Below are 12508 nucleotides of genomic sequence, written 5' to 3'. Positions count from 1 at the left end.
AGTGTCTATTCGTTATCTGCTGCTGGGGTGGAAGTCCAGAGGCCAGCAGCAGTGCCCAGTTAATCCAATAAACAAAATTCTAAACCCTCTGATAACTTTTTGAACAACACTTATTGTGTAAATGTTTTAATTTTGATTTTGTAATATTTTTAAACAAATGTTTTCATGGAGAGCATTCCCACCGCATGCACTAAAACAGGCTTTTTCTCACCATTAACACTAAAGATCACAAGGTATTTAACTATCATACATTAATGTTTACAAAATGAGAGAATACTTTATTGACTTAAAGCTTTCGTGACTGCAGGAATACATATTCTATGGGCCTTTCGGTAAAGCCACGTAGATAGAAAAATAATAAAAATATCACGACGTTTCTTACCTGAAGACGGTTGCGATCGAAACGTCGTGATATTTTTATTTTTCTATCTACGTGGCTTTACCGGAAGACCCATAGAATAGAATACTTTCTTTACATTTTCAGTATCCCTGACAAAATGAGAGATTACTTTCTTAAGAATTCTAGTAGCCCAACTCAGATTGGCTGGCTCCTTGCTCTCTGGTCTGTAAATTAACACCATATCCTTGCCCTTTGCCTGCTCCCATAGCAAACGGCACACCAGACAATCCTGGGGGTAAGCTGTAAATGAATAGTTGTTCTTTGCCCTGGTGCTGTATTGGTCATTTAATGTTTGTGGCCCTTGCTTTTTACGAAGTATAGTCAACCATTTTCATCCATTGTGTCTCTATTGGCATTTATTCATTCTCATATCCTCTCAATATTGCATGCCAGCATTACCATGTCATTTTCATGGTTGTTTTGGGAAATTTGGTGGCGGGGGGAGGGGGGAGCCAGGTTGGTTTATACTGTTGACATTTTTTTTGGCAAACCTATCGTTTTTAATACTTCCAGTTTTAAAGGTGTTGCCACATTTAGAGGCACAATTTTGATGCAAAATATTATTTTGGCTTTGATATGTGTTGATGTACATTTGTGTTTTTTGTGGAAGGTTGACCACGCGTCTTGTGCTCTAATCACCGCTAATTCCACGTTTGTGATGTGCAGCATGCGGTTAGCATCATGACATGTGCCCGTTATTGTTTTATTCCCAGACGTAGCCTACGCTGACTATGCGTACGGTAAGGATAGAACAGGAGGCTGCTTTGGTGTTGCTGAGTTGCTGGAGGGTAGGCTGTGCATGGAGCCCCAGTGCAGGGTTAAGCACGAGCTACTCCCTTGAGAATCGGTCACGCATTGCAGAGGCCTTGCCAGGCTCCCCAGTCTTTTTTAGTTGCTCCACATGGAGACGACAACCATTGCCAGTATGCACCACTTGCCAGTGGTGACTTTGCACATGGGCAGCTGCTCGTGCCTATCCCCTTGGAAACAGTTGGTGTTGGTGCTTGGTTGCCATGTGCCTGATTCTGTTGGGGTTGCTTTTGAGGGATTTTTTTGTGTAAGACTTACTATTTTCTGCCATTCTATATAAATATAAAAAAAAATTGCCACAAGGGCGTTCCATTTCTGATTGCATTTTTATCTTTGGAAGCGGTCATTCTTTTTGAAGCGTTGTGGCATCACCATGATTGTCTATTAAGTGTGTTAAGCGTTTTCCTTTCGCAGCCCTAATTTTTGAAAAAAACAGACACAGCTTGCTGTGTTTCTCACTTGAACATGCGAGCGTTTTTTGTACTTTCGGATCGTGTCTCACTGTATGTCCCGTGGCGCGCACGGCAGGACGGGTGCGCTCGCGCCGCCCCAGTGCAGGCAGCACCCACAGCACCCACAGCACCCACAGCACCACGGCCTCGTCGCCCGCCGACTCCCGCGGCCGCACGCGCACCAAGATCTCCCAATCGCAGCGTGAGTGATGCGGCTTCCACCTACTGCCGGGCCCCTCAGCTGCAGCCCACCCCGCCTGTTGTTGCATTCGTTTGTGCGTGCGATTACTCCTGACAAACTGATAGTGGCCTTTTATCTGACTGACTTTCCCTGCTGCCTGTAGTGATCTTAGTGTGGTATAAAATATAACATTCAAATCCATGGAATTGATATGAATTCTTCTTGCAAAGCATGTGTTTGTTGGTGATAGCCTGTGAACCTACGTGAAGTACTTTTTTTTCCTGGAAAAGTTTATTGAAATGTTCTTGAAGAAAACTAACAAACACATAGCCCTGCAGGGCACCTGCCCGCCGTAGCAGTCCGAACTGTGGTAACCGTGTCTGCACTAAACCGCAGTGATTCTGAGACTGCATGGTGTGTTTGCACAGTGTCTGCCGCTAACTGTATGTTCCTATCCCTTTGACATGCTCCCCCCCCCCCCAACCTGATTGCGCTCTCAGGATCCAAATCCGCCAATCCTGGTGGTGGTAAGAGAAATTTGAACATTTGGTCACAATCCCACTCGACAAGTCATCCCTTCTGCCAAAATCATAATTGCTTAGTCGCCCCATATAATCTAAAATGAGTTCCACAGAACTTGAAGCAATAACAACTGCCTCAAAATGTCATATGCTTATCATGATCCTCCTCTTGTGAGTCACAGGCTGTTCAAGTTGTACTTAAATCTGAATACAGGGGGCGCTCAGTGCACATCACTTTCCATTCCTATTGGACGCTCCATTCCTTGCCAGCATGTCCTGCGGAGAGATGATGGCGGCTGTCTCCTTCCATTCTTCTTCAACGTTGCAGTGGGATCTTTGCTTACAGCATCATGATGCCGCACATTATTTTGACCTCAATTTGTAACATAAAAATTGTTTCTACAAACTATGGCTTTTTATACACCAAAGATTATTGTCACACAGCAGAATGGTAGTTGTTTAATTACAGTAGACTATCTATTATCCTCGTGTGGTTTATCTAATTTTTGGATTAACTGCGCACCTGAGATTTTGACAAATTAATAACTCGTGGATTTTCCCTTAAACCCAAATTAATGATTTCAAAACAGTTATACATCCTTTTTCTTGGAAATGTTTATTACAAGTCAAGTGTTTAAACCGAGCAAATATGTGCTCCAGTTATTCCGAAATTCACATGATCACCTTTATGGTACATTAGTTGCATATCTTTACAACAGTGGGTGGAGTTTGCTTGATGTTGATTGGCGTGGCTTTGCTTTCCACTTAGTGGGTTGAGTCTTCTGCACTGAAGCAGGAAAGTGTTATCACGGAGGCAGCGCATCGATCGATCGATTCTTTCCTATAAATTATTGTTCATTAAGATACTAAAAAATTTTAACTGAAACATAATTTATACCGATATTAGTGTTTTTGGTATAGAGATCCGTGAAAATGGTTATTTTTGAGTTATCCACGATTTTAATTAATCGCGGCCATCCTCCCTGTCATTAGTGTGGGTAATTGACAGTCTACTGTATCTGTAAATCTTAATTAGTTGACATAATTAAAAACCTCTTAATTAATCACCTCCAAAGGTTTGATTGTGATCATCAGCTAAAATGTTTAATCTCAATTGGCCCTTGCCTATATTACTTGGAAATTGTAAAGTGGAGTTAGAATCTTCTTGTGTGCAGTTTATTGGCTTCTAATCCAAAAGAGGGATATATATTTTTTTACTGTTAAATTTTGCATCCAGGGTGTTTATTTTCATCATGGTTGCTGAGCAAAGGCCCAAAGCTCCAAAAACACCAAGAGGCCAGGAACAAACAACACAATTGATAGTGTAAATATAAGAGTTAATGTTTGTCTTACATTATGGTATTTGAGTGTTGCAGTCATTTTTATGTATATGTGCATTTCTGCTTGCTCGCGGTTGTTTGCGCACGTAGCGGGCAGTAGGTCGGGTTCCCCAGGCAAGATGCTGAGTGTGGCGCCGGGCTCCAGTTTATCGGGCGTGGTGCAGCGCGTCCCTCTACCGGCCGCCACGTCTTCGCCGGCCAAGCACAGCCGCATCCCACGCAGCCAGGGCTGCAGCCGCGAAACGAGTCCCAGCCGTCTGTCGCTGGGTACGCACTCGGGCACACGCATGCGCGCAACGCACGGCCGCTTTGTCTGCAGTGAGTGTGTGAGCCTTCGCCGAGCTTCCCTCTGACTTCCAAATAAATTGTGGATGAATTTCGATTTAAAGCTTTCGTGACTGCAGGGATTCATCTTCTTGGTTCTTTCGGTAAAGTCACGTAGAAACGTCGTGAGAATTATTTCATTTTATTATGTTTATTTTTATTATTTTATTACTTCCCTTCTACGTGACTTTACCGAAAGAACCAAGAAGATAAATCGTGGATGTTTAAATTGGTGTTGTCAGTTGTGCAAACCAGTGCTTATTTAAACAAGCTCCAGCTGTGTAGTTCAACACAGCTGCTTTTAAAATGTATTTCTTGTCTTTTACATTTTGTGTCTTTCCATCTCGTTTTATATGTGGTAAAGAAAAACACTTAAGGATTTAGCTTTCGGTTTTCACCCGTAGAATATATATGTAATTTCTGTTCATTTTTGCATCCATGTTTATTATGGCTCTATTTGATCTTCCTCTTACGGATCACACGTAAAAGTGTCTTAAACCTTTGCTGAGAAACGTCCTTGGGGGGGGGGGGGGTAGAAACCTCACTGCTTTCAACACTCACGGCAATGATGTTGTTGAGCATCATGATGTTCAACTCCACAGGCTCCAAAAATTGTAGCAAGAACAGTGACCTTCACCATGTCTCATAATCTCTCTTGTCAGTCTCAAAGTGAGAAGATAACAATATCGTTCACTCAGGTAATATCAAAAATGTTACCTTGCAGTCACCGTGAAGCAAGAAATCGCTTCGCTTTATTTAGCAAGTCACTCAAGCACATTTTCCAATTCAAAGTTGAGGCTAAAATTACATTATGTTAATCTTTAATACATCAAATGGCATGTCACATTTGTGCACTCCACTGACATTTTTTTCTGTTATCTGTGAGGTGATATCCAGTGTTTCATGTCCTACTTAACTTCGTCCTATTTTAATTTTAATTTACTTTCTCATTAAAGTGAAACATGTTTACTATTTGCTCACTGCAATTTAACCTGTCAATTTTAACTCATCGTTGACAATTGAGGGAGAAGTTCTCACTTATAATATGTAACATTCTATATAAAAAGGAGTACACATTAAAATATGAGATTGTTTATTCGTCTTCATTTATGTTGTGAGGTGTTATTAATGCCATTCTTCGCGATTAATTAGTCAGGTCACCTTTTTAAAACCGTCAGTCTGATTTTTCCTTCCTTGCCAAGTTGCAACTCAAGACACCACAGACCTATCCCAGTAGCTAAAGGATTAGAGACATCAGCTTATGTGTGCCTGCTGCCCCACCCGCACATCCTCCTCCTGCTCGCGTGCGGCCTATCCCCCCCCCGCCGGCCCCCTCATGCGCCCGTCACTAGCAAGGAGTGGCAGCAGCAGAATTCCCCGGCCTAGCGTCAGTCAGGGCTGCAGCCGGGACAACAGCAGGGACACGAGTCCGGTGCGGGGCTTCCCTTCCCTTGGTGAGACGCACGTAATAGCATGACCGCTGCGTGCCGACGGCGCTTTCCCGCACGTGGCCTTTGCGAATGCTGCACGCAAATTGCCACTGAAGCATCTCGGCAGGACATATGCCTCGATTCTTTTTCTGCTGGGTTATTTTGCAGTTATTCCTTTTTTTCAATGTGTCAAGCTTACTACCGCAATTGCTTTAGTGGAACTTAACTTTTCTCAGAGGTAGAACACCTTTACTGTACTTTTATTGTTAAATTTTATCATTTGTATTGAGCTTTGCTTTGCAAACTTTCCCTGCTATTATTTACAAAGGCTGCTTACATTTTTTCTGGAGTACATGCTCATTTTTGGCTGAAGATCCTAAGCCCTAGAATTCTCCTTCTGCCTCCCAGACCCTGGGGTCCCTGGGCTTGCTGTTGTGCTGTGGGGTCAATTGACAAGGTCCTGGCTTTGGAAGCTATTGTTATCCAGCTGTACGTGCAATGGAGCAAAGCTGCGTCTGTGGTCATCCAGTTATGTCTTATATGTTGTCTTGTGTTTGTGCTCATGTATCTCTCATTTACCGTACATGTTGATCGCAACGGAGGTTGTGTACCATGCTGCTTTCAGATGAAAAACCCATAAGGTTGGCCTGTTGCTCACAATATCATCAAGTAAAATCATGCTTGGAAGATCCTTCGTTCTATAGTCGCAACATGTAGTACTACATGTTGTGACTTTGACTTTACCACAGTCAATAAACCTTTAAAATCTACTTGAAAATCTGCTGTAGAAAAAAAATCTGAAAGCTCATGCAGAATCATATAATCAATAATTATGAGTTATTGGTCTATGGATAGAGAATATCACTTCATAATAAAACTATATAATACCATGCTAATAAGCTTAAGTATCGAAAAGAAAAGTGACCAATGAGTTAAAATTTTCGTCTAAAAAAGTGATATACTATGTTAAAGAAAATATTAATATCTCAGCAGGCAGCCATCTTGCTGAATTAAGTATCATGATAGATTGAATGTCTTAACAGCAGACAGCAGTCATAGTTCAAATAAATAAATAGTCAAAGGTGGTTGTACGTCCCGCACCCCAGTTCTGACGATGTTGGCTGGGGCGTGTAAACCCCATCCCTCCCCCGTGCCGTATGGCAGCCTCTCGCCACCACTCCCGCTCTACCAGCGCACTCTCCTCCTCCGAGCCGCTCGTGCCCGCAGGTGAACACGTGCCGCCAGCATGCGCATCGTAACCCGCGGAGGATATTTTTTTTTTCTTCCATCTGATTAAAATATATCTCTAGTGATGATGTTTTTTTTCAGTCCTTGAATGGGCATGAATGTTTCTTTCCCCCTCCCTCTTTTTGTTTTAACTACATCGTGTTTTAGTTGCACTCGTTTGTGACATAGGTGCCCCATTGCCTTTGGAACCCTAGTGTCTGGCCAGTGACTGCCACGTTTTGTGTCCCTGTGTTGTGTTTTGTGAAAGGCCTGTGCATTTTCCTCGTGTAACAGTGAATCGTGTGTGATGAGAGATGGTGTGTGTGCTGCATGGCCCGGCAGCGTGACCTGTTTTAACAGAGCGCATGGGTTGTTTTTAAATTTGTTTAACATGGCCACGTGTCGCTTCTCTGCAGCCACAGCACTGCCAAAACTCTTGAGCAATAGCTCTGTGGTTTTCCTGCCAAATCTGGATCTGTAACCATTAACCAAATATTACTAATTTAATTAAGAGTTGCTTATAGTATTATATTTAAAGGAAGCATCTTAATTAAAATTGTAATTTTTGACAGGTTAACTGGATCCATTTTGGCAATTTGCATTTAGTGCATTTCTGCTTGTGGTGTGTTCTGTATTAGTTAAGGATCTGCCTACATTATGCTTATGGTATTCAATCTGATGATCTTTCCTTGGAACCTATTGGTAATATCATAAGTCAAGTGGACACTGGCTCCTCCTGGTTCTTGACAGCTTGGGGCTTTGTTATGACATTAAATGCACCTACATTGTCATGTCTTGGTTAACCCCATTATTCTGTTACTTTCTGAGAGGGCAGATAATGCAATTGATGTATTTTATTCCCAAGAAAAATCACATTTCCTAATGAATACTCGTGATGAGAGGCATCGTTTTTTTCTCAAACAAAGAGCACAGCTGATGATTAATTCTTGGCATATTTCTGACCAGTAAATGTAACTCTCCTGTTGAGCGGCAGTGGCCAACCAGTGAATGGTTCCTGAACAAATACAAGGCTGTGGCTGTGCCGTTGGTTTGTTTAACGACTTGGATCTCACTGCGTGCCTCTTGTGGTGTCTCCCTAACAGACCGGTTTTCGTTGAGCCACTCTGGGCGGCTGCTGGGAAATGACATCGAAGCGGCCGTAGCGGACGCACTGGTAAGACGCAACTACGCATCTCTTCGAACCTCTTATCTGTTCTGTACCTCTCTTTGCTCTCTCTTGCCTCTCACATTTGCTTTCCTTTTTCCGCTGTTTTTCTTTTCTTCTATCTTCACCACTTTCCTTTCTTCATTTACTTTGTGCCACCTGTATTAATTTCCTGTACTGCACCTGCTAACGCTAACACCCGCTGTTCTACTCGCAAGTAAGATGGATCATCTGTGCTGTTGCACAACTGGTGCTTTGGGTTACATGTAATAACATCGAGTTTAACCTCTTGCCCCATAACCACCCTGCTACACGCAGCTGCTTGGAGATCCTAGGAGCAAGGTACTCCATGTCGGGTTTGCATTCTTCACTTGGCATTGACTGATGTTATAGCTTGTGTTTCAAAGTGCTCTTGATTTTGCCGAGTTTCCACTTTAATTACACGAGCACTTTGGGGTCTATGTGTCTGTTTCACATGTGCATTTGTGTTTAAAGAGTGAATATTTTTTAGTGCAGTAACATCTGAATAATTTCTATTTTAGGCTATTGAATGTCGATAACAGCGCGGCCTTCTTTCCTTGGCTCTCCTGTATCAAAATTATGTTCACGACAACATGTTAAGGTGGTATCTTTTTGTTATTATTAAAAGGTCAGCCTTTCCAAACAGCTGTTCCTTGTGTTATATATAAATAAATGCTGTACATATACACTTGTAAATGTGGCAGTCATTCTCGCATCTCACGGAAATCCGCACGAGTTGTGGCATCAGTACGGCAGTCCACACGTGCGATTTTTTTTCCATACGCACTACAACATTGGATTTCATAGTCAAGCCAAATTAAGTAAATACAAGCCTTAATCAATCAGCCTTCTTTACATTTGGACTGCCATGTTCCTTGACGGCTTTCCGCGAACGTGCACTGTGAATTCTCAGTGTTCTGGCGTTCTTATCACACGTGTGCTCATCGTCCTCTTTTTCTCCTGCTCCCCCCCCTCCCCCCCCCCTTGCACTTCCCGTCTTAGAACAAGCCGCGACGGAGGTACGAGCCATACGGCTCCATGTACTCGGACGACGACGCCAACAGCGACGCATCGAGCGCGTGCTCAGAGCGCTCGTACGGCTCGCGCAACGGCTCCACGTCGCTCTACCTGCGCCAGATGGAGGACGTGGCGGAGCTGCTCAACCGCTGCGCCAGCGCCAACTGGACCGAGCGCAAGGAGGGCCTCATCGGTCTGCAGGCTCTCTTCAAGTCACAGCGCACGCTCAGGTGCAGGCCCCCCCTCCCCTCTGCACCAAAGCCACTGAGCAGAGGACAATTGCAGGCGCATCTCATTGCATGGGACTCACGGATGGAGAGTGCCAGCAGCATCAAATTCCATTGCAGATAAGCAGCAACGTACAAACAGATGCTGTCGTGAATAAAACACCTGCGTTGTACAATTGCAGTCCATGTTAAAGTTGTAAAGCAGTGTTTTATTCATGACGGAGATGGTCGAATGTGTCCTGTGCCAGCAACTGTTTGGTTCATCCTGGTTTGTGCCTTTGATCTACTTAACAGTCGCGTGGAGCTGAAGAGACTCTGCGAGATTTTCACAAGGATGTTCGCTGACCCTCCCAGCAAGGTAATTTGACATCACCACTTTACTGGCAGGAATGCATTCATCACATTGTACCAATTAATGCATGAGGTGATTAATCAGTGTGTTGATCAATGAGATGCCTGTTGTGTCAGCTGTTGTGTCTTGTGTAAACATTTCAATGTAATATGCTGGATTTTTTGTCTTTTTTTTTAATAGCTCAAATTAAAACTGTGGAAATAAACTTCTGGAAGTAACAAAAAAATTACAATAATATATTGAAAAAAATTATAAGTTACTAGCGGAAGTACCCGGCTTTGCCCGGGTGAAAAATATATTTCTTAAAAACCTTACATATATATACACAGATACTAAGGTATTGTCAAAGCCCGGTGGGCTGTTTGTACATTTCTCCACCAACAAATATATAAGAGGCTTTCACAAGTCCAAAAAGTTGTAGAAAGTGTGGGGTAAATAGTTGATGTCAAAAGGTTTCCGAAAATTGTGGTCTCCACCCCCCCTCAAAAAATATCTTTACCCCTCGTAGGTATATATACTAACAACACCTTACATACAACAGAGGAAGTGGTATCTATTGACTGTAGTAGTATCTACTGACTGTACCGTAGTATCTACTGAGCCAGTAGTAGCTACTGACTGTGTAGTAGTATTTAGTGACTGTAATAACTACTGACCATAGTAGTATTTACTGGGCCTACAGTAGTATCTACCGACTATATACTCGTAACGACTAACTGTATAGTATCTGCTGACTCTATAGTTGTATCCACTGACTATAGTAGTAATTATAAATTCTATAGCAGTATCTACTCACTCTATAATAGTATCTACTGACTCTAGTAGCTACTCACCGTGGTAGTATGTACTGACTGTATCGTAGTATATACTGACTGTACTCATCATTCACCCTCACCATTCACCACTCACAACTCACCCTTACCACTCATCCTCACCACTCACCACTCCCACTCACTATTCACCATTCACCCTCACAACTCACCACTCACCAACCTCCCTCACCAATCTCCCTCACCACTCACCCTCACCACTCACCCTCACCACTCACCCTCACCAATCACCACTCACCCTCACCACTCACTCTCACCACTAACCCTCACCACTAACCCTCACCACTCTCACTCACCACTCTCCCTCACCACTCACCACTCACTCTCACCATTCACCCTCACCATTCAGCCTCACCACTCACCCTCACCACTCACCCTCACCACTCACCGTCACAACCACCACTCACCCTCACCACTCAACTTCACCCTCACTACTCACCATTCATCCTCACAAATCACCACTGACCAATCACCACTCACCACTCTCCACTAACCCTCACCACTCAACCTCACCACTCACCCTCAAAACTAACCACTCTCTCACCACTCACCCTCACCACTCAGCACTCACCCTCACCACTCACCCTCACCACTCACCGCTCACCACTCACCCATCACCACTCACAACCGCCACTCACCCTCACCACTCATCCTCACCACTCACCCTCACAACAACCACTCACCCTCACCACTCACCCTGACCACTCACCACTCATCCTCACCAATCACACCCTCACCAATCACCACTCACCCGCACTGCTCACCCTCACCACTCACGCTCACCCTCACCACTCACCCCTCACTAATCACCACTCATAACCGCCACTCACCCTCACCACTCACCACTCACCCTCAACACTCACCCTCACCACTCACCGTCACCACTCACCCTCACTACTCACCACTCATCCTCACCAATCACACCCTCAACAATCACTACTCACCCTCACAACTCACCCTCACCACTCACTCTCACCACTCACCACTCACCCTCACAACAACCACTCACCCTCACCGCTCAGCACTCACCCTCACTACTCACCCTCACCACTCACCACTAATCCTCACCAATCACACCCTCACCAATCACCACTCACCCTCACCACTTGCCACTCACCCTCACCACTCACCCTCACCATTCACCCTCACCACTCTCCCTCACCACTCTCCCTCACCACTCACCAGTCACGCTCACCACTCACCCTTACTACTCACCACTCACCCTCACTCACCCTCACCTCTCACCACTCACCCTCACCACTCACCCTCACCACTCACCCTGACCACTCACCACTCATCCTCACCAATCACACCCTCAACAATCACCACTCACCCTCACCACTCACGCTCAACACTCACCCTCACCACTCATGCTCACCACTAACCCTCACCACTCACCCTCACCACTCACTAATCACCTCTCACAACCGTCACCCACCCTCACCACTCACTCTTACCACTCACCCTCATCACTCACCCTCACCACTCACTCTCACAACAACCACTCACCCTCACTACTCATCCTCACCAATCGCACCCTCACCAATCACCACTCACCCTCACTGCTCACCCTCACCGCTCACCACTCAACCTCACCCTCACCACTCACGCTCACCCTCACCACTCACCTCTCACTAATCACCACTCACAACTGCCACTCACCCTCCCCACTCACCCTCACCACTCACCCTCACCACTCACCCTCACCAATCACCACTCACCCTCACCACTCACCCTCACCATTCACCCTCACCACTCACCCTCACCATTCACCCTCACCACTTTCCCTCACCACTCTCCCTCACCACTCACCCTCACCACTCACCAGTCACGCTCACCACTCACCCTCACTACTCACCACTCACCCTCAACACTCACCCTCACCGCTCACCACTCACCCTCAACACTCACCCTCACCGCTCACCACTCACCCTGACCACTCACCACTCATCCTCACCAATCACATCCTCACCAATCACCACTCACCCTCACTGCTCACCCTCACCGCTCACACTCACCACTCACCCTCACCACTCACGCTCACCCTCACCACTCATCCCTCACTAATCACCACTCACAACAGCCACTCACCCTCACCACTAACCCTCACCACTCACCCTCACCACTCACTAATCACCTCTCACAACCGTCACTCACCCTCACCACTCACTCTTACCACTCACCCTCCCCACGCACCCTCACCACAACCAC

At 45.1% G+C, this 12508-nt stretch overlaps 1 protein-coding gene across 20 annotated transcripts in view; it reads left to right on the top strand.

Annotated features, from left to right (window-relative positions):
* Positions 1-12508, top strand: part of LOC144717543 (CLIP-associating protein 1-like) — an 83792-nt gene that overhangs the window by 36191 nt on the left and 35093 nt on the right. For 7 of the 20 annotated variants that reach the window (XM_078593010.1, XM_078592945.1, XM_078592954.1 and 4 more), the window contains 8 exons: positions 609-635; positions 1739-1864; positions 2344-2370; positions 3795-3971; positions 5381-5482; positions 7789-7859; positions 8874-9118; positions 9410-9473. In XM_078593010.1, coding sequence (XP_078449136.1) covers positions 609-635; positions 1739-1864; positions 2344-2370; positions 3795-3971; positions 5381-5482; positions 7789-7859; positions 8874-9118; positions 9410-9473 — 839 coding nt within the window. Of the gene's footprint in view, positions 1-608; positions 636-1738; positions 1865-2343; positions 2371-3794; positions 3972-5380; positions 5483-6622; positions 6686-7788; positions 7860-8873; positions 9119-9409; positions 9474-12508 lie in introns of all 20 variants that reach the window. The other 13 variants (XM_078593102.1, XM_078592971.1, XM_078593118.1 and 10 more) reach the window with 8 other exon arrangements.

The sequence above is a fragment of the Lampetra planeri genome, chromosome 1 (genome assembly GCF_965212315.1).
Source record: "Lampetra planeri chromosome 1, kcLamPlan1.2.h2, whole genome shotgun sequence".
NCBI classification, from domain to species: domain Eukaryota; kingdom Metazoa; phylum Chordata; class Hyperoartia; order Petromyzontiformes; family Petromyzontidae; genus Lampetra; species Lampetra planeri.
The sequence above is the reverse complement of the archived record's forward strand: the minus strand, read 5'-3'. Positions and strand labels throughout refer to the sequence as shown.